At 47.9% G+C, this 23,068-nt stretch overlaps 1 protein-coding gene across 1 annotated transcript in view; it reads left to right on the top strand.

Annotated features, from left to right (window-relative positions):
- The window catches only part of NIBAN2 (niban apoptosis regulator 2), a 98,740-nt gene that overhangs the window by 24,710 nt on the left and 50,962 nt on the right, over positions 1-23,068 (top strand). Inside the window, exon 2 of the mRNA XM_053373477.1 lies at positions 21,044-21,174. Coding sequence (XP_053229452.1) covers positions 21,044-21,174 — 131 coding nt within the window. The remainder of the gene's footprint in view (positions 1-21,043; positions 21,175-23,068) is intronic.

Here is a 23,068-nt window from a genome sequence, read left to right as displayed (position 1 = left end):
TTTCTCATTCCCTCCCAAAAACAAACAAACAAATATCAGTTCTCCACATTTCCACATCAGTTTGTGAATTTTTATTTTAAAATGTCATTGGGAAAATGCATTTTCATGCAAATTTCTCCCTAATCTACACATTTTTGTACACAGTTTATCCCAAGAGAACACATGTTGTAAAAGGCATTTCCCTCAATATAATGCTGTTTGGTATATTGCTTTACTCATCTACACATCTGCTTGCACACTTTGCCCTAGTAGATGCCCTGTTGCACACATTACTTGGCTGGAGAGATGAATTGCAAAATTCAGAGAAGTGTGGATTTCAAAGGATGGCTGCATTTTGGTTTGTGTGCTCTTTCAGGAACTACCGTATTTTTCGCACGATTGGACGCACCGGACCATAGGGCGCACCTAGTTTTTTGGGGGGGAAATAAAGGAAAAAAATTTTCCCTTTATTTCCCCCCCAAAAGCAGGTCAGGGAAACCGAACCAGGTCGAGGAACAGCGGGATAGTGGCGCTGCGCCTCCCTGCTGTCCCCCGAGCTTGTGGGGCTGGCTGATGTCTGCCTGGCGCGAGGGGCGCTCTGCTTCAGGGCGCCCCGCCCGCCGGGCGGCAGGCTGCTATCCGCAGCTTGGGGAGTCTTGCGGGGAACTCCTGCAGGGCTCCCCACCCTGCGGATGTCTGCCCGGCGCGAGGGGCGCTCTGATTCAGGGCGCCCCGCCCGCCGGGCGGCAGGCTGCTATCCGCAGCTTGGGGAGCCTTGCGGGGAACTCCTGCAGGGCTCCCCACCCTGCGGATGTCTGCCCGGCGCGAGGGGCGCTCTGATTCAGGGCGCGCCGCCCGCCGGGCGGCAGGCTGCTATCTGCAGCTTGGGGAGGCTTGCGGGGAACTCCTGCAGGGCTCCCCACCCTGCGGATGTCTGCCCGGCGCGAGGGGCGCTCTGATTCAGGGCGCCCCGCCCGCCGGGTGGCAGGCTGCTATCCGCAGCTTGGGGAGTCTTGCGGGGAACTCCTGCAGGGCTCCCCACCCTGCGGATGTCTGCCCGGCGCGAGGGGTGCTCTGATTCAGGGCGCCCCGCCCGCCGGGCGGCAGGCTGCTATCCGCAGCTTGGGGAGGCTTGCGGGGAACTCCTGCAGGGCTCCCCACCCTGCGGATGTCTGCCCGGCGCGAGGGGCGCTCTGATTCAGGGCGCCCCGCCCGCCGGGCGGCAGGCTGCTATCCGCAGCTTGGGGAGCCTTGCGGGGAACTCCTGCAGGGCTCCCCACCCTGCGGATGTGTTCCCGAAGCGCCGGGCGCTCTGCTTTCAGGGCGCCCGATGCTCCGGGAAGTAGGCTGCTATCCGCAGCCTAGACATCCCTGCGGGACTTCCCGCAGGGTTGCCTAGGCTGCGGATGTGTTCCCGAAGCGCCGGGCGCTCTGCTTTCAGGGCGCCCGACGCTCCGGGAAGCAGGCTGCTATCCGCAGCCTAGACACGGCTAGCGGAGCGGTAATCCCGAAGCTTGGGGCTGCGGAGCTCAGCGCGCCCCAAGCTTCTGGGTGCCGGCAAGGTCTAGACGGCTAGCGGAGACCTTGCCGGCACCCAGAAGCTTGGGGCGTGCTGAGCTCCGCACGCCCCAAGCTTTGGGATTAATGCAGCGCTCCGCTAGCCGTGGGAGAGCTGGGTCTCCCACGGCTAGCGGGTAGCTTCCTGAAGCCTGGCGAGCGAGAGGGGTCGGTGCGCACCGACCCCTCTCACTTTCCAGGCTTCAGCGAAAGCCTGCATTCGCTCCATAGGACGCACACACATTTTCCCTTGCTTTTTAGGAGGGAAAAAGTGCGTCCTATGGTGCGAAAAATACGGTACAAATAATAGTTTTTCTTTAAATATAAGCTGAACCTAATTTCTCCTCCGCCCTAAAACGTTGGGCAGTTTCATGCCTTGGGATTTATTTCTTTTTAAACACCAAATGTATGCTACTGAATGCTTGCCAATGCAATGTATGGACAACATTTTAAATACAGTGGTACCTTGGTTCTCAAACTTAATCTGTTCCAGATATGCATTCCAAAACCAAAGAGTTTCAAAACCAAGGCATGTTTTCCCATAGAAAGTAATGCAAAACGCATTAATCCGTTCCAGATTTTTAAAAACAACCCCTAAAACAGCAATTTAACATGAATTTTTGATCTATAAAATGAAAGCAATAATCAAGGTAAAGGTAAAGGTACCCCTGATAGTTAAGTCCAGTCACGGACGATTCTGGGGTTGTGATGCTCATCTCGCTCTATAGGCCGAGGGAGCCATCGTTTGTCTGCAGACAGCTTCCAGGTCATGTGGCCAGCATGAATAAGCCGCTTCTGGCGAACCAGAGCAGCGCACGGAAACACCGTTTACCTTCCCGCCGGAGCGGTACCTATTTATCTACTTGCACTTTGACGTGCTTTCAAACTGCTAGGTTGGCAGGAGCTGGGACTGGGCAACGGGAGCTCACCCTGTCGCGGGGATTCGAACCGCTGACCTTCTAATTGGCAAGCCCTAGGCTCTGTGGTTTAGACCACAGTGCCACCCATGTCCCATAATAATCAATGTACTGTACTATAAAACAAATAAGACAGTATTGTAGATAATAAAAATAAAAATTCATTTTTTTCTTCTTACCTGCACTGACGATAGTCATTGTTTGGATGGGAAGCTTATCCATTTCTGCAGTCACATAATCAATCAATCAATCAGTAGCTGAACTGGGTTCCACACAGTCACAAAAACAAATTAATCGAAAAGCCTCAAAAACAAAAACGCAAAATAAATAGCAAAAACAAAAGTGCCAAACTTAATCCGTTCCGGAAGTCCATTGGACTTCTGAAATGTTCGAAAACCAAGGTGCAGCTTCTGTTTGGTGCAGGCGCCCTGGTAATAATAGCCGACAACCGCATCAGATGTTTGGCTTCCAAAAAACGTCCGAAAACCGGGACACTTCCTTCCGGGTTTTCAGCATTTAGGAACCAAGGCATCTGAGTTCCAAGGAGTTTGAGGCTGCATTTTAATGTTCCATTATTAATGTTGTTTTTTATTTTTGTTTTTAAGTTGTAATCATTCATCTTGTTTTTATTATTGCTTGTAAGCCGCTCTGAGCCCGGCCTTGGCTGGGGAGGGCGGGGTATAAATAAAATATTATTATTATTATTATTATTATTATTATTATTATTATTATTATTATTACATAGGTGGAGGTGGAGATCACTGGTTTGCCAGATGTATGTCCACACTTAGACCACATCTGCACCATACATTTCAATCCCTATAATGCCACTTTTCACAGTGATGGTTCACCCTCCCCAAAGAATCCTGGGAACTGTAGTTTGTTAAGGGTGCTGACACAGAGCTACAGTTCCCAAAGTGCTTTATCAACCAATCCTTCTTCCCAGGGAGCTCTGGGAATTGTAGTTCTCCAGGTACGACTGAGAGAGGCCACCTGTTTGCAACCCTGGAGAGCTGCTGCCTGTCAATGGAGACATTACTGAACTAGATAGACCAATGGACTAATTAAGTGTAAGCGTGCTTCCTGTGTACCGCCTTCTGCCAGAAACTCTGCAAAGCTGTTACAGGAACTCTGTCCCTAAATCATCTGGTCTTGCAACCAAGACCTTCTACCTGCCTCTACAAATTGAATTTCAGCCCCTAAACAAATGTTTAGCTTTGCATTATGTTTATTTCCTCCCAGAGTCTGCTAACAACATCTCTGTCTGTCTCTGTCCCTCTCCCCCTGCCTCCTCAGTTCTTGGAATGGAGACATTCCATGGCTGGCAGGGGGAGAAAAAGCAGGAAATACTGTAAATAGCTGATGTCTGAAGCTGGTTGGAAGTCTTTTATCATTTGATTCCCCACCCCCTTCCCCTTTCCCCTAGAATCCAAAAGTCGGTACCTTCCTTTTCTGTTTTCCCTCGGAGGAAAAGGGACAGGAGTTTTTTTTTTCTTCCCCAGGAGGAGATCCAGAAAGAAGTCTTCCCACCATTCTCAAATATAAATTGAAAACATTCTGTTTGAAGTTTTGTGCTATGTTTAAAAATCAAAAATGAAAACTTGGCCAGTTTGCTTCCCACCCACCCCAGTTTCAAGTGTCCCTTTGGAATACTGTGTGTGTCTGCAACTAATCCGTAGTTGTCCATGGTGAGAGATTAAGCACTTGGAGGTGTGAGCTTCTGCTGACATTTAAAAGATGCAGAAGGAATGCTAAGGAGCAGAGGGTGACGTAACTAAGTGGGGAAGCATGTGCTTTGTGTATGAATCCCCAATGTCTGCGGCTGACCAGGAGTTGATGGCTACCACTTGCAAAGCTTAGTGGCAGGGTTTCAGCTCAGTGGAATAGCATCTTCCTTTGCATGTAAAAGGTCCCAGGTTCAAGAAGCAGTGGTGTACCCATGTTGAACTAGGTGAGAAACCTGTCTGAAATCTTGGAAGGCCACTACCAGTCAGTGTAGACAATACTGAGTTAGATGGACCAATGGTCTGACTCTGTAGATAAGGCAGTTTCATGTGTTCCTAAGTGTATAAGTATCCTTTGACATGGGGGAAGGGATGTTGCTCAACAGTGGTGGAGCATTTGCTCTGCATGCAGAAGACCCTAGATTCAATTGCTGGCATCTGCAGGTAGGACTGGGAGAGAGCCCGGCCTGAAATCCTGGTGCTAAGCTAGCTGGACAGTAGGAAAAAGGAAATACCTTAGGGCAACATTTCTCAAATGTGGGTCTCTAGCTGTTGTTGGACTACAACTACCATCATCCCTCACCATTGGTTCTACCAGCTGGGGATGATGGGAGTTGTAGTCCAGCAACAGATAGAGATCCAAATACTGCCCTATGGACTAAGGAGGGAAGGGGAAGGGCCATGGCTCATCTGTTTTGCATACAGAGGGTCTCAGGTTCAATCCCTGACATCTGGAGGTAGAGCTGGAGAAAATCCATACCCGAAACCCCAGAGAGCTATTGCCAGTCAGAGTCGACAGTACTGAGTTAGATGGGTCAATGGGTCTGACTCTATAAAACAGCTTCCTATCTGCCCAGCTTCACATCCCTCATGCTGATATCTGTTCAAAACCCGAGATGCTTGTACATGGGAGCAGGTAATTGCCTGAACTGCCTGTTATGAGAATCACCAGGTGGCGGTGGCTTGTTTTTGCCTTTGGGCACTTCTCTCTACCCTTTTCTAGGAAAGGAAGGAGAGAAGTTCCTGTGCCTTAAGGGAAAAGAAGAAGGAACTCTTCTTGTTTTGCCTGAAGGCCTTAATCTCTATACGTGGGTGATGATGGGTTGTCTTAGTATCGACAGCCCTGGTGTCAACTGGTAAGACCGGAGACACTTGCTCATCAAATTCTCTTTCCTTCACCTGCCTGGCTTCTCCTTGGACAGAGGAAGCTACGCTCTACTGAGTCAGACCATGTAGCTCAGTACAGTCTAAACTGACTGGCAGTGGTTCTCTGGAGTTTCAGGCAGGGGGACACTCCAAGCCTTTCCTGGAGATGCTAGGGATTGAACCTGGGACCTTCTGCATGCAAAGCAGGTGCTCTGTCACTGAAATATAAGCCTTATAAGAAGCTGCCTTATATGCTTGATCCACATTGCTCAGTATTGTCAACACTGGCTGGCAGGTATCTTTTCCAGGTCTATCCAGAGATGTTGAGGGTCACACTTGGGACCTTCTGTGTGGAAAGCAGACCCTCCTTAGTCCCTGGGATATTTCATTCTCCATGCCCCACACCCCCTGCGCACACCCCCTGCTATTCTGTCTATTTCTCTTGCTAACAACCTGTGTAGGTTTTGGTCCCCCACCCAATTATATGGCCAAATATTCACCCCAGGCAGCCAAGTGCCAGTTGCCTGAAAGCCCAGTTGCCCTTCAAGACATAGAAGAGGCAGTATAAAAATTGCAAAAGCAGAAAACAGGGTATTCCCCCCCCCCCCAGGAACTCTGTGTTACGACTGGGTTGTAGGCCTTCAATGATTGCAAAACCACCCATTTTTGCTTCTGGAGCAAATGTCTGCAGCATGGCAGTCTGTTGTAATGCTGAACTCTTCTCCCATTTATTGAGCCTAAGTCATCTTGCTGTTCCTGTTCCCAGTGCTGTGTTGATGGCCTTTTTCATTTCATTTCATTTCATTATTTACTTACTGCATTTATATCCCACCTTTTTCTTCAAAATACTCAAGGTAGCATACATGATTCTCCCCCTCCTCATTTAATCCCCACAACAAACCTGTGAGGTAGGTTAGGCTGAGTGTCAGTGACGGGTCCAAGATCACCCCTTGAGCTTGATAGCCGAATGAAGATTTGAACCCTGGTCTCCTTGGTCCTGGGATGTAGGTGGCGCTGTGGTCTAAACCACTGAGCCTTGGGCTTGCCGATTGGAAAGTTGGTTCGAATCCCCGTGACGGGGTGAGCTCCCATTGCTCGGTCCCAGCTCCTGCCCACCTAGTAGTTTGAAAGCACGCCAAAAGTGCAAGTAGATTAATAGGTACCACTCCAGCAGGAAGGTAAATGGCGTTTCCATGAACTGCTCTGGTGTCACTGTTCCACTGGGCCAGAAGCGGCTTAGTCATGCTGGCCACATGACCTGGAAAAACTGTCTGCGGACAAACATCGGCTCCCTTGGCCTGTAAAGCGAGATGAGCGCCGCAACCCCAGAGTCATTTGCGACTGGACTTCACTGTCAGGGGTCCCTTTACCTTTACCTTCCTTGGTCCTAGTCTGACACTAACCACTCTCTGATTTGCATTTATCTATAGGTTGCACAGTTTCAATAAGCTCTCTTGGGAGTCTAAAGTTCTTCGTTACAGTAGGTTGTATTCAGCATTAGAACTTTCAGCCTCTGCTTGTTTCTTCTAAAGAGCTTCAGTCATCTGTTTTTAAAACTTGGTTTTGTGAACAGCCTTGGATATAAACAGTGGAAAGTTAGCATTTTAAAGTAATAATTAAAAAAATCTCACCACCACCAGAAGCCCCCAGTGTCCATAAACCTAAGCTGCTGGAAGGATGCACTCATCCTAGCAACTGTGGCGGGGTGATGACTGGGTCGCCTTTTAAATATGTCTCAAGGAAATTTCCATAAAAACTAAACATAGTTGTTGGTTTTTTTTTAAAAAAGCCCCCAAACCAACTGAAGACCTGTTTAAAAATAATGCAACATAAGCACCTTCTTCAATTTTACATTAGATAAATTGAGGTCCCTTCAGACTGGGCTTTTTGTGTGTGTGAGAGAGAGAGCTTGTGCAACAGGGTGTGTTGTGTGTGTTCTATTCTGCAGCAAGTAATTGAGGAAATAATACTGCATTAGTGCTGGATTGATACTGGACCATCCACACATCATTCTGCGTTGTCAGATGTTGTGCGACGCTTCCTCATTATTGTCACATTATTGCTGTCTGGAGGGACACTTGTGCTGCAGCGCAGCAAAAGCAGAACAAACAACAACGCCTGCATCGTTCTTGATTTCAGGGTTTTGGCCGGAAGCTACAGGACTTGCTTTGATAGGAAATAAAACCTCCCCCAAACCTTTCCAAGTGTAAACAGCATTGGAAGCAGGATCATGTATAACTACCCCAATACCCTCATGAGCACAGATCGTCCTGAATACGCAATAGAAAGGATTCCTGTAGAGACCTATTGGTTTTCTGCCAAGTGTCCATAGGAAGGAAACCTCCTCCACTTTCAGTCTGGGGTCATCTGTCGTCTGAGGCTTCATCCACCATTCATGCATCTAACTCTTTAAGTCCCAAGGTTTCCCTGCTACTGGATCATCTGACTGTAGCCAGCTTTGCAGCTATTTAAAGAGCACGTTCATTTTCACATGATTTCTTGAGAGAGAGGGAAGGGGGAATAGGAGCTATTTTTTCTTTCCCTTTGTTGGCTGCAGTCCCTCTCCTCCAAACCTGCTTGTCTGGTTATTAGACTTGGCATCTGTGTGTGTGTGTGTGTGTGTGTGTGTGTGTGTGTCGAAAGTTTGGAGGCCCAAATGTGGAAAATCAGCCAAGGAGAGGTCTCTGGGGTTTGTAATCATATCTTGTCTAAAGAAGAACCCAGGAACAGTGGAAGAACAAGCCGATCAGGTGCCTGGGGTGGCACACGTGCCCTGTGCCCAGGGGCGGGGCCAGCTGCCTGCGGGGGGCGACACCAGCTGGGGCAGGACGCTCCATGGGGCCTCTGAGGAGTCTGCCTGCCTCCTCCCACTCAACCATCCTACAGCTGAGGGGGGGGCGGTAGGCGGACCGTTTGGGGCAGCACGGAGCCTGCGGGTGTGCTGCAAGCCCTGCGGTGAGTGCTGCCCGGCATTTTGTCACCCCGTCAGTGGTGACACCCAGGGCTACTCACCCCACCTCACACCCCTTCCTCCTCCCCTACCCAGGAAGCTACCAGGTGCATCCATCTAAGTACTGCAATGTGTATGCTGACAGGCAGAGACTCTGCAGAGTTTCAGACACTGGACATTTCTGGACCCCACCTAGAGATGCTGGGGATTGAACCTGGGACCTCCTTTATGGAGCTACAGCCCTTCCCACAAATCAGCCAAGTTGCAGGATACGCAGTGCCCTTTGCACTAAGTACGCAGTGGGGATGTTGCTTATCTTTTTTCCTTGGTACACACAAAAGTTTGGATATGCTAAACGTTAAAATACGCGAATGGATTTGATAAGGGATACCAGCTGAAGGGAAGGAGGGGAGTTGCAAGCTCGGCAGAGCAAAAAGGTTTATATGTTGATTAATGTATTTTAAGAATTAATTGTGTAAAGAAAATAATAAAGAAAATTTATAGGGGGGGAATTGGATATGCTAAAGCCTATATTTCAGTTGGTGACTGTGCACATGTTGAAACGCCCCCCCCCCCAACATCTCATTTTCTGTCACGAGAGAGAATGTGCAAAGGGGACTGAACAGAATCTGAAAAAACATGTTGCAGTCTTGGAAATACAGTGGTACCTCGGGTTACAGCCACTTCAGGTTACAGACTCCGCTAACCCAGAAGAAGTACCTCGGGTTAAGAACTTTGATTCAGGATAAGAACAGAAATCGTACTCCGACGGCGTGGCGGCAGCGGGAGGCCCCATTAGCTAAAGTGGTACTTCAGGTTAAGAACAGTTTCAGGTTAAGAACAGACCTCCAGAACAAATTAAGTTCTTAACTCGAGGTACCACTGTAAGTCCACACAATGTTTTGGTCCTGAGTTTTATTGTACCTTTTGCCTTTCCCAGCCTGAAAGGCGAGGGGAAGCTATTTGCAACCCTTGCCTCCTCAACCTTCTGTAGAAAACTGTTGTGCTGGGCATGGAACTCTCAGACAGCATTCCCCTTGGGAGAGGATTCTATGTCCGCATACAGTTGTTTTGTGCTTCTCTCTTTTGCATAACCAGCCCTGGAGGTGGATCAAGACTTTCTTCTGGGCTTTTCAGATACTCTGCGTGGCTTGCAGTTTTGGGCTATGAATCACACACTGCTTTCAGTAGAAAACACAGCCTCCCCACCCCCCACCGCTGCCTCGCCACCCTGTGAGGTCAGTTGGGAAAGAAGCTCTGTGACTAAGCCAGCAAGACTGGGATTCCCACAAAGCAGAACTGAAGGTTGCCAGGCTTCCTTGTTTCAGATGACTTCATGTGGAGTCAGATCTTTTCCCTTGGCAGTTGTGATGACCCACCCACCACGGTACAGATCCCCATCCCCCACTGCCCATTCTCATCCTTCTCAAGGCAGCCCTTAGTCTGAGCTTCTAGTTGCTGTTGTTGTACTACATGAGAACAAGCAGAGGAGCCTGGCTGCTGGATCAGGCCCGAGGTGTGCCTCGTCTAGCTCCCTGTTCTCACAGTGGCCAACCAGGTGTCTCTGGGAAGCCCAGAAGCTGGACCTGAGCACAACAGTGCATTCTCCCCACTTGTGATTCCCAGCAACTGATACTGTCTCTGATCCTAGACTGATGAATTAATCAATGGTAATAATAATTATCCTTTGATTTCTTAGTAAAGGTAAAGGACCCCTGACCATTAGGTCCAGTCGTGAGTGACTCTCGGGTTGCAGCGCTCATCTTGCTTCATTGGCCGAGGGAGCCAGCGTACAGCTTCTGGGTCATGTGGCCAGCATGACTAAGCCACTTCTGGAGAACCAGAGCAGCGCACGGAAACGCCGTTTACCTTCCCGCTGGAGTGCTACCTATTTATCTACTTGCACTTTGATGTGCTTTCGAACTGCTAGGTTGGCAGGAGCAGGGACCGAGCAATGGGAGCTCACCCCATCGTGGAGATTCAAACCGCTGATCTTCTGATCGGCAAGCCCTAGGCTCTGTGGTTTAACCCACAGCGCCACTCGCGTCCCTGATTTCTTAATAAAGGTAAAGGTACCCCTGCCCGTACGGGGCAGTCTTGCCAGACTCTAGGGTTGTGCGCTCATCTCACTCTATAGGCCGGGAGCCAGTGCTGTCCGCAGACACTTCCGGGTCACGTGGCCAGTGTGACAAGCTGCATCTGGCGAGCCAGCGCAGCACACGGAACGCCGTTTACCTTCCCGCTGCTAAGCGTTCCCTATTTATCTACTTGCACCCGGGGGTGCTTTCGAACTGCTAGGTTGGCAGGCGCTGGGACCGAACGACGGGAGCGCACCCCGCCGCGGGGATTCGAACCGCCGACCATGCGATCAGCAAGTCCTAGGCGCTGAGGTTTTATTTCTTAATAGGTCACTACAAAAAGAGTCTGTAAGTGATTTCCAAAGCACAAAGTGCTAGATGGCATAGCATACAAATGGAAGGAATGCATTGCAATAAAACCATTCTAAGGAAACCCGGCAAAAAACAGCAGCAGAAATCTGGGTTGTATCTAGCTAATTTCTACTCAGATTAGACCCATAGAAATTAATGGGCCTAAATTAGCCATGCTGATTTATTTTAGTGGCTACAACCCATTTTATCATAATCTGTCAGATGCCTTGGAGAAGAGATTGATCTTTACTTGGTGCTGAATGGAGGCTGATGATGGCACCGTGTGGAACATAGTGGCTTTTCCTGCCACTATCCCCTGGAGGAACCCACTTATCAGCACTGAATCGGAGCAAGCAGATTTTGTGCAGGTTGATGTCTGCCCTGATTTAGCACTAAAGAGCACCTTTTTCCTGGGTGAAACACTGGGACAGGCAGACAATCACTTGGATCCATGCCTGGAAAGCATAGGGCAAGCTGAGAACTTCTGAGGGTGCACGCTTTCCAGGCACGGGACAAAAGGAAGTGTGGATAAGCCCTCCCTTGGGAGAGAATTTCACAAGCAGTGAGCCATAACTGAAAATGTCCTGCTGGTGGACTCATAGCCACTGACAGCCTTATCCTCCCTGCATTTTTCTAAACCCATTTTAAAGCCATTTAAGGTGGTGGCTATCACTGCCTCTTGCAGCAGTGAATTCAGTGCCAGATTTACGTATAAGCTAAACAAGCTATAGCTTAGGGCCCCACTCTCTTGGGGCCCCCCAAAAAATTTAAAGTGGAAAAAAACCCTGGATGTACATTTCCAGAATATAAGATAAAAAAACAAATAAAATAAAACATGCATACAGTTAGAGCTTAATAATTATTTCACTATTAATATACTTATTCTTAATTGTATTTCACTGTTAATATACTTCTTATTAATTATATTTCAGTTCAACAATTACTTTGAGGGGAAAAACATATTTTGTTACGTGCGAATGGCTTTAGATACCTATGAGGTCCATAAATTACCATATAGCATATCTTCAACACAAAAAACAGTGGCAATTTGTTGTTGACAAAGGACAGCTGGACATATAAAGGGCTCCATTACCTTCAGTAGCTTAAGGCCTCATGAAACCTAAATCTAGCCCTGAGTGAATTCCATAGTTCAATTAACCACTGTGTAAAGAAGGACCGTATTTTTTGCACCATAACACTCACTTTTTTCCTCCTAAAAAGTAAGGGGAAATGTCTGTGCGTGTTATGGAGGGAATGCCTACGGGTGGCATGCCTACGGATTTTCCTCCTCTAAAAACTACGTGCGTGTTATGGTCGGGTGCGTGTTATAGAGCGAAAAATACGGTACTTCCTTTCCCTTTCCTTGAATCTCCCACCCTTCCATTTTATTGAGTGACCATTCTAGATTCTTGTATGATCAGCCACTTCCTCCATGCTAGGCATCATTTATTCATCTCTATCAAGTCCTAAGTAACTTCCCTCCCTGTAACCTTTCCTCATCAGAGGAGTTGCTCCAGCCTGTTAATCATTTTCTTTTGTCAAATTTTATGGCTTTACAATGTGGGGTTTTTTGGGGTTTTTTTATGTTCAATGAAAGCATTGAAAAACTGGCTTTTTGTTCATGCCAAAGACAGTGGAAAAGCACAACTTTTCTCTCTTCCTGCCTTTGGATGCTTCAGGACTTCTTTCTAGTTGTCCTGATACCTAAGAACGCAAGTGGCCTGCTCAATCAGGCCACTGGTACATCTATTCCAGTGCGTGCATGCACGCGCGTGCACACACACACACACAGAGAGAGAGAGAGAGAGAGCTTTATTGCAGTCAACAGACCCCAAATGCACAGTACAGCAGTGGTACATATCAACAGTTATTGAGGTGTAAGAGCAGCCTTAAAGGTAAAGGGACCCCTGACCATTAGGTCCAGTCGTGACTGACTCTGGGGTTGCGGCGCTCGTCTCGCTTTACTGGCCGAGGGAGCCGGCGTGCAGCTTCTGGGTCATGTGGCCAGCATGACTAAGCCGCTTCTGGTGAGCCAGAGCAGCACACGGAAACGCTGTTTACCTTCCCGCCAGAGCGGCACCTATTTATCTACTTGCACTTTGACCTGCTTTTGAACTGCCAGGTTGGCAGGAGCAGGGACCGAGCAACGGGAGCTCACCCCGTCGCGGGGATTTGAACCGCCGACCTTCTCATCAGCAATTCCTGCGCCACCCGCGTCCCAAGAGCAGCCTTGCTAGTCAACAAAGGAGCTTCAGCCCGTACCTACTCCAGTATTCCAATACTGAATCCTGTTTTCACAGTGGCCAGTCAGATGCCTGTATGAAACTTGCAAGCAGGACCTGAACACAACAGCCCTCTCCCCTTTCGCAATTTGTAGCAACCAGCATTCAGAGGCACACAGCCTCCCAACAGCGGAGGGGAAACATAATAATCTTGGCTAGTAGCCATTTGTTGTCTCTTTAAGACTCTTGTGTTTGCCTGTGTACAGGTGAAACTCGAAAAATTAGAATATCGTGGAAAAGTTCATTGATTTCAGTAGTTCAACTTGAAAGGTGAAACTAATATATGAGATCGACTCATGACATGCAAAGCGAGATATGCTTCCACTTCTCAGAGGTCCAGTATTGCTCTGTTTTGCTGATTTCATTGAATATTCTAATTTTCTGAGATGGTGAATTTGGGGTTTTCATCAGCTGTACGCCATGATCATCACAATGATAACAAAGAAAGGCTTGACATATCTCGCTTTGCATGTCATGGGTCTATCTCCTATATTAGTTTCACCTTTTAAGTTGAATTACTGAAATCAAGGAACTTTTCCATGGTATTCTAATTTTTCGAGTTTCACCTGTACCTGTGCACCACAACAGTCTAATGTACTGCACACACAACACCACTGGGGCTGCTTTAAGAGGAAGCTTTAATAATGTAAGAGGAGCCCTGCTGGGTCAGGGCAATGGCCTGTCTAGTCCAGCATCCTGTTCTCATAGTGGCTGCTCAGATCACTGCACAAGAGCTCTCTCCCCTCCTGTGGTTTCCAGCAACTGGTATCCAGAAGTATTGCTGCCTCTGACTGGGGTGGCAGAACATAGTCATCATGGCTTGTAGCCATTGGAGCCTTTATCTTCCGTGAATTTTTCCTATTCTCCCTTAAAGCCATTAAAGTTGGTGGTTGTCACTGCCCCCTGCAAGGGCAAGTTCTGTAGTTCAATTCAGCACTGAATTTAGTTCACCCACCCACCCACCCACACACACACACACTTTTGCTTTTCCCATCTGTTCTTTATTGAAAGCAGAGAGCCATTTCTGCATTTTCATCTTGAAACTACTGTGGTTTTTCTATGAACAATAACCGCATGCAGATGGAGAGGTCAAGTGTGCTTGGTTAAACTCTTGCCAGTGCATCCTTTAATAAACAAACAAATCCAGTATTTTCTACAGTATTCCTGGGTGTTGAACTTATTTTTTCTCCTCTGTTTCTATCTTTTTTAAAATATCGGGGTTTGAATAGTGCAAGAAATGTTTCATTTTTTTCAGACTGGGATGAAAATGAAAACCTTAGGCATGGATGTCTTCTATACCAGGGATGGAGAACCTCTGGACCGGCTGATGTTGCTGAACTACAACTCCCATGAGCCCTGGCCATGGGCTGTGCTTGCTGAGGCTGATGGGAGTTGTAGTTCAGCATCATATGGAGGGCGCTGAATTTTCCATGATTGGAGGGTTTTTCTTTTTCAAAAACAATCTAGTGGTGTACAAATTTAAATAAATAAATAAATGAATGTGTGCTAGATGGTGCCTTCTCTCCACAATTTTCAACAAGGTACCTTTTGTCAGGGTTTGTCCAAGCTAATAATAATTATAACTAATTACAGTACTTAATTAACTGATTGGCTTATTTACTTAAATAAAATAGTCTGATCACAGGAGCTGAAGAGCATCATGATGGAGGACTGCTCTGTTGATCAGGGGAGGGCAGATGGATGCTCATTGTGTTAATATCAGGTCTGGCCAGTCCCAGGGAGCATGTGGCTGTGTATTAAGTATGACGTTTGGGACCTTTTAGCTTAGAGAAAAGATGACTAAAGGGTGGGGACATGATAAGAGGCGCATAAACTAATACATGGGGTGGAGAACGTAGTTGAGGGGAGAGTCTTTTTCCCTCTCATGAGAGGGAACCAGAACTCAGGGCTGTCTGGTGGAGTTGAACAGACAAAAGAAAGAATTTCATATGGCACGTGGTAGAACTGTGGAACTCACTCCCATGAAATGTGGGGATGGGCACCAAACAGCCTCGGCCCAGTATACCTGAAGGAGCATCTCCACCCCCATCATTCTGCCTGGACACTGAGGTCCCACTCCGAAGGCCTTCTGGCGGTTCCCTCACTGTGAGAAGTGAGGTTACAGGAAACCAGGTAGAGTGTCTTCTTGGTAGTGGCACCCGCCCTGTGGAACGCCCTCCCACCAAATGTCAAGGAAATTAACAACTATCTGACATTTAGAAGACATCTGAAGGCAGCCCTGTTTAGGGAAATTTTTAATGACTGATGTTTTAATGTATTTTTAATCTTTTGTTGGAAGCCTCCCAGAGTGGCTGGGAAACCCAGCCAGTTGGGCGGGGTATAAATAATAAGTTGTTGTTGTTGTTATATAACTTGGCTGGCTTTAAAAGAGCACTAGACAAATTCATGGGCTGTCAATGGCAGCTAGCTATGAAGCCTACAGTCTCATTCCACTGTAAAGGTAAAGGTACCCCTGACCATTAGGTCCAATTGCGGACGACTCTGGGGTTGCAACGCTCATCTTGCTCTATAGGCCGAGGGAGCTGGCGTTTGTCCGCAGACAGCTTCTGGGTCATGTGGCCAGCATGGCTAAACCGCTTCTGGTGAACCAAAGCAGTGCATGGAAAGGCCGTTTACCTTCCCACTGGAGCGGTACCTATTTATCTACTTGCACTTTGACTTGCTTTCTAACTGCTAGGTTGGCAGGAGCAGGGCCTGAACCACGGGAGCTCACCCCATCGCGGGGCCAGTAATTCTTCTCAATACCAGTTGCTGGAAACTGCAGGAGGGGAAAGCACTGGTGCATTCAAGTACTGCTTGCTGTCAGTGTCCCATGAGCCACCTGTCTGGCCACTGTAAACTTTTGAGAAAACCATGGTTATTTGTCATCTGTAATGCAAAACAACAAATACAGTCGTACCTTGGTTTTTGAACAGCTTAGTTCTCAAACATTTTGGCTCCTGAACACCGCAAACCCGGAAGTGACTGTTCTCGTTTGCAAACTATTTTTGGAACTCGGAACATCCTCCGGGGCTTCCGATTGGCTGCAGGAACTTCCTGAAGCCAATTGGAAGCTGCACTTTGGTTTCTGAATATTTTGGAAGTTGAACGGACTTCCAGAATGGATTCTATTTGACTTTTAAGGTATGACTGTAATTACAGGGGTCACAGTGCATGTGTTTCTGGTGTTATCTTCCTGTTTTGCAGCCCGAAGCCCAAAGTCCTGTTATCTTCCTGTTTTGCAGCCCGAAGCCCAAAGTGCTCTTAGGTACCCACAGATGCAGCTGTAGGTTCCAGCTTGGAACCACAACATTCCTATAGAGTTTTTGGGCCCTGCTTTTTATGAACTATTCACATACAAGTTATACAAACAAGCTGGTTATACCCATGTTTCCCAGTGCAATTTGCTTATCAGGGTTTTTGTTGTGCTTAGAAAAACAATGGGATAATTGCACTAGAAAGTCTGGAATAAGAACCAAATGTGCAAATAGATAGCCTGTCTGGACACTCCCCTTGTTCCTGATGGCAGCTCTGATTCATTATTGTTAAAATTCTGCCATTTTTAGAATGGTAGAATGCTTCATTTGTATTATAGTACCACCAGCTGCAGGGATGCGGGTGGCACTATGGTCTAAACCGCAGAGCCTAGTGCTTGCCGATCGGAAGGTTGGCGGTTTGAATCCCCACGATGGGGTGAGCTCCTGTTGCTTGGTCCCTGCTCCTGACAACCTAGCAGTTTGAAAGCACGTCAAAGTGCAAGTAGATAAATAGGTACCACTCCAGCAGGAAGCTAAATGGCGTTTTCATGTGCTGCTCTGGTTCACCAGAAGTGGCTTAGTCATGCTGGCCACATGACCCGGAAGCTGTATGCTGGCTCCCTTGGCCAGTAAAGCCAGATGAGCGCTGCAACCCCAGAGTCATCTGCGACTGGACCTAGCGGTCAGGGGTCCCTTTATCTTTACCTTTACCACCAGCTGCATCTGTAGTGGGAGATGAATGGGCACACACACACATTGAATTTGTGCTGCATGATTTGGGATTGGGGGAGAGGGTGGTAGAGCACCTGCTTTACATGCAGAAGATTCCAGGTTCAATCCCCAATAGGATCTCCAGGTAGGGCTGGGAATCTCCTCTGCCTGAAACCAGTATAGACAACACTGAGCTAGATGGACCAATAAGGTAAAGGTAAAGGTACCCCTGCCCGTTCGGGCCAGTCTTGACAGACTCTAGGGTTCTGCGCTCATCTCACTCTATAGGCCGCGAGCCAGCGCTGTCCGCAGACACTTCCGGGTCACGTGGCCAGTGTGACGAAGCTGCTCCGGCGAACCGGCACCAGAGCAGCACACGGAACGCCGTTTACCTTCCCGCTGGTAAGCGGTCCCTATTTATCTACTTGCACCCGGGGGTGCTTTCGAACTGCTAGGTTGGCAGGCGCTGGGACCGAACGACGGGAGCGCACCCCGCCGCGGGGATTCGAACCGCCAACCATGCGATCGGCAAGTCCTAGGCACTGAGGTTTTACCCACAGCGCCACCCGCGTCCCATGTAGAAGGACCAATACCCTGACCTGATATATGCCTATGTTCCTATGTCTGAGTTGTAGAATGCTGGAATATTGCAACTCTCTTGCACTAGCCATCTGCCCTCTTGTACTTTGCAAAGCAATATGCACAAAATGTTTGCTATATGAATCATGAAGGAGGAGAAGAATATAAAATAATGTTTGGTTCCTTGATTTTGCAACCTGTGGCTCGCATAGAGCCAGCATGAAATCTCCCTATCAGGCTCAAGAAACTGCTGTGTTTTGGGCTGGGCTGGGTCCTTCCAGGATGTGACTGCCCTCTTTCAAAGATGCTATTTCAAAGTTACTTTTTCCTACCCCCCCTCCCCTTCTTACTCTCTGGAATTCTTTCCTTATCCTTGGGAATCATTGTAGCTCATGGGTGGAGCATATGCTTTGCATGCAGAAGGTCCCATGTTCATGTCCTCTTTGAGCTGCGAGAGAACCCCTGTTTGAAAAGTTGGAAAGCTACTGCTGTCCAGTGTAGACAGCGCTGAGCATTATGGACCAGTGGTCTGATTCCGTATGTGGCAGTGTCCTATTTCCATATTTCGACGAACCATTAATCTGTATTGGTAAAGGTCACTCCCTTTAGCATGAAAGGAGCTGTTTTTTTATCTAGTTCCCAAAAGACCTTGCCTCCCACCCTCCCCAAGTGCGTATGTCTGTTTGTTCATTGCAGAATTAATCTGAGATGGCAGCTGTTCTCCAAGAGGCCCAGTCTGCTGGGATGTTCTGCAGCATGACACCCATCCACCTGTGCTGCTCCTGTTTCTGTGGAGCTTGCGTTGGACAACTTCCCAGCAGACTGTGTCCAAAACTCTGGTTGCCTGTTCTGTTCCTCTGCTTGTTGTGCCAAGTGAGGAATAGTTATTTCTCCTGAATTACTCTATATTTGGGGTTCAGGTTAGGTTAAAACCTGTATTAATACTGAGCATTTGCAAGCATGCCGTTGGAGAACATGATCCAGCCAAGCAGGATAGATTCTGACCTGTCCCCCCAGGGGAATTTTAGCTGGTGGGCAGGGCCTTCCACCTGTAGTTCAGTTCACAGTGACGTGAAGCAAATAATAATGATTATTTAGCTGCCCCTAAATACCAGACGATGCTTTGCATTGCTGGTTTCAGTTCAACCCAGCAATGCAAAGGGATCTCCGCCAGCTTCCTGTAAACACCAAGCAGCTACCCCCACCCCTTTTTTTTACCTGCCTCACACCGGGCATCATATATGATGTCAGGTGTAGCACAGGTAGGTATTGTCCTGGCTCTCCTCTTTGGAACTGTACTTGTACTTGTTGCCATGCCTGGAAGTTCTGAGAGATTTATTGGTAAGAGTCACTAAAGCATCTCATTCTGGGTCTACAGGTTATGGGCAGGTAAAGTCCCAGCGGACTATGGTTAGGGTTAGGCTCTTAGGTTCTTAACTCCCTGCCTTTGTCGTGGGGTGTTTTTAACTTTCATGGACGAGGTCCAATAACACTAAAAGGAAGAGTTTCATTCACCATTAAAATAAATATGTGTTTTTTAAAATACATAAATACTTTTGATCTCTGCTGCCCCAAAGTCACAAGGTGTTCTGGCCTCCTTCAACTACTCTCTGCATGATCCGTAGGAAAAGTTGGCCAACACAGGGCTGGACATCTTTTCACCATGACGTAAGAACTTGGTTTACTGAGGTGTAAGGCAGTCTCTTGTTTTGACTCATCTCATAGGGAAGTGGTGTGTGTGTGTGTGTGTGTGTGTATACTTTCCCCCCCTACAAACAAAGCCCTGTTGTCTCTTACTGTTCCCAATTGGCTATTGGTATTAGAAGTTACCTGGTGGAGAGAATTAAAGAGTTAGAAGGTGCTCTCGGAGATTATCTAGTCCAGTGATGGCCAAACTTGGCTCTCCAGCTGTTTTTGGACTACAACTCCCATCATCCCTAGCTAACAGGACCAGTGGTCAGGGATGATGGGAATTATAGTCAAAACAGCTGGAGGGCTGAGTTTGGCCAACACTGATCTAGTCCATCTCCCTGCTGTATGCAGGATCCAATTACAGCTGGGGTAAGGAATCCTTTTCAGCTCAAGGACCACATTGCTTTCTGGAAAATCTTCTGATGGTCACATGCCAGCGGTGGGTAGGGCCAGAAGCAAAAGTGTGTGGAGCAACTAATGTAAGTGAATTCCTTTCTGCAGCAGGCTAGCTTCGATACACACACATATACACGTCCCTCTCTGTTCTCCATCCAGATAAGCAAGAGGCATTGTCTGGGTTCAACATTCCAGCCAGGCAAAAGACACTCTGGGTGTTAAGCAGGGCTGATGAGGGGATGTCCTAGGGAGAGGAGGGATGGCCTGGAGAGAATCCAGAAGGTCAAAGAGAAAGGCTTGGAGGTTCTCCAAGGGGCAGATCTACTATGAAACTAATGAAGCTTCAGCTTCAGGGCCCCTCATCCTGGAGGGGCCCCAGAACCACACTGTTTTGGGTCTAGTAGACCAAATTTGAGTTGGACAACTCAAATTGTTTGATTTTTCTGAGGTATATATTTCAACAATCCCAAAGTTTGGGAGTCGGTATCACAGATGTTACGTTAAGGGACGCGGGTGGCGCTGTGGGTAAAACCTCAGCGCCTAGGACTTGCCGATTGCATGGTCGGTGGTTCGAATCCTCACAGCGGGGTGCGCTCCCATCGTTCGGTCCCAGCGCCTGCCAACCTAGCAGTTCGAAAGCACTTCCGGGTGCAAGTAGATAAATAGGGACCGCTTACTAGCGGGAAGGTAAACGACGTTCCGTGTGCTGTGCTGGCTCGCCAGATGCAGCTTGTCACGCTGGCCACGTGACCCGGAAGTGTCTGCGGACAGCGCTGGCCCCCGGCCTATAGAGTGAGATGAGCGCACAACCCTAGAGTCTGTCAAGACTGGCCCCTACGGGCAGGGGTACCTTTACCTTTACCTTTTTATCACAGACGTTGTAAACAACCCCATTGAAGATGATAACAGTGGTTACCCAAACCTTGTTGCTGGTTGCAAAGGGGCCCCCATAACAGTTCAGGCTGTAGGTCTGCTGCTGGATTCTCCCACCCTTGAAGCACAGGACCCCTGAAGTAGGACATCCCTGATAAAAGAAGTGCGGTGCCCCAAGCACATTCCCCTTTTTACTATGACATGTTGAAAGGTGTAACATGCCTTTTCCTTTTTCAAAATCTATGCTAGAGCATTTGAGATATAGATACGACAACAAGCAGCAGAAGAAGAGAATCCTCTGCAGGGTTGGGGGATACCTTTTGCTCTCTTGATGTATCTGGACTCTAATTTCTATCCTTGTCCATTGTCTATGCTCGTTGGAACTGATGGGAGTTGTAGCAACATCCTCAGGACACCATGTGGGCTACATAGCCAGTGCTTCTATTTGTCCCACTTCCTGCCAAGTACCAGATCATCTCCCCATAACCCGCAAAAGGGTTGATCTTTTGTATTTCTGCTGTTACATCTGAATGTGTTTCTTTAACTTCCAGAAAAGACTGGCAAGGTCCTGGCCGAGTTTTGCCAGTTCTATGAGGAACAGTATGGTGTCTCCCTCTTCAACAGTGTCCGGTATGAAATTGAAGGCAGTGGAGGACCCCAGGCTCAGCTACTGCGTCGCAAGGTAAGTGGACTGAGATATTTGAGGGCAGGGATTGACCACCAACAGTGTTGCTGCTCAAAAAGACAGTAGTTTTATAAGTTGGGTGCATGTAGGTGCATCTGGGTTTTTTTGAAGTCCTTATGATAATGGACAACTTGAACCAACAGTGAGGCAGCTACTTAAAAATCATGTTGTGTTTTTGTGCTTTTATACTGTAAACCCCTCATAATCTTTGGATGAAAGGGGCATAGAAATTTAATAAATAAAATAAGTGTGCTGCATTGATGAAAGCATAGTGAGAATAGTAGCTCCGTTCTATTCTGTACTTGTCTGGTGAAATCTGGAATACTGTTAATTAGTTCTGGATGCTGCCTTCTAAGGAGGTCACCAGAGTAGCGTGAGGAGGATGGTGAGGAGCCAGAGAAACCAAGTGCTGAAAGGAAAGCTTAATATGTTTGGCCTAGAGAAGATCAGATTAAGCGGAGACATGAGAGAGTCCCCAAATATCTGAAGAGCAGAAGATGGAGCAAGGCTCGTGTTCCGCTGCCCCAGCAGACAGGACTTTAATTAAATGGGGGCAGTTGCAGAGAAGCAGACCTTGGCCATACATTAGCTGAAGTGTCCTAACTTTGGAAGTAGAAGCTTCTTGAACATAAACTATGGCAGAGATGGAGAACCTGTGGCTCTTCAGTTGCTGGTGGGCTGCAGCTTCCATCAGCCTCAGCCAGCAAGGATGATTGGAGTTCCCCATCTCTAGCCTAGGGTTAGCAAAACAAAATGCTGTCTCTTCCTGTCTACCATCCTCAATGAGAGATGGAGGCTCATAGATTGAGCAGTCCCTTTGTATTTGTAATTGCTAGGGGGCTTTGGTGAAGGAATGGGGGACCCGTGGCCCTTCATAAGGTTTTCAACTCCAACTCCCATCAGCCCCAGGCAGCTTGATTAGTGGTGAGGGATGATGGCAAAGTAGTCCAGCAACATCTGGAGGGCCATCCCCATCCCTGCTTTAGGCAAACTGCCAGCTCTTGGCTTCAGCCTCCTGACTGCAATATGGTGGTACTAATGCTGGCCTACCTTATAGGGCAGTGGTAAAGTCTTTTGAGCATTCAAAATCCCACAGAAATGCTCATTACTGGTTATTAATATGTATGTGTTAGTTGTGAACCAGCGGTTCAGTCCAGTGCCATTTTAACTCTTTGATTCAGATGTGTTGGATGTTCCTTCCCAGAGTGGCATTCTGGTTAGAGAGCTGGACTTGAGGAGTGCCAGGTTCAAGTCCCCATTCGGCTATAAAATTCACTAGGTGACCAAGGGCTGCTCTCTTTTTCTCAGTCTATTTTACCTCGCAGAGTGGAGCTGGTTGTTCTCAAGGGGTAAACTTTGCGCATTTGACAAAAGAGCATAGCAGGATCCCTGCTGGATCAAGTCAGTAGCTCAATCTACTCCAGCACCCTGTTCCTACAGCGGCCAACCAGATACCTCTGGAAAGCCCACAAGCAGGAGATGAATGCAATAGCCACTCTTCCCATTTGTGATTCCCAGCACCAGTGTTCAGAGGCAAACCGCCTCTGACAGTGGAGGGGAGAACATAGCCATTGTGGCTAGTAATCACTGGTGGCCTCCAGGAATTTGTCTAATACTCGTTTCAAACCGTGCAAGGTGACCATTTTGAGGGATCTAATCCTTAGTTTTAAAATGCCTGCAAGCTTCCCTTTGGGTCATCTAGTTGGCCACTGTGAGATTGGGATGCTGAAAAAGATGGGCCTTTGCCCTGATCCAGCACAAGTAATATCTCTGCCTAGCTCTGGGGAAGGAGCAAAGATGAGATCTTCTGGTGGCCTAGGAGACTGCAGGTGCTGCCATCGCTTTGCTGTGATGCTTATAGGTGTTGGCAGGGATTTTTAACTGGGTGGGG

This window comes from Podarcis raffonei, chromosome Z (genome assembly GCF_027172205.1).
Source record: "Podarcis raffonei isolate rPodRaf1 chromosome Z, rPodRaf1.pri, whole genome shotgun sequence".
Taxonomy (NCBI): Eukaryota; Metazoa; Chordata; class Lepidosauria; order Squamata; family Lacertidae; genus Podarcis; species Podarcis raffonei.
The sequence above is the reverse complement of the archived record's forward strand: the minus strand, read 5'-3'. Positions and strand labels throughout refer to the sequence as shown.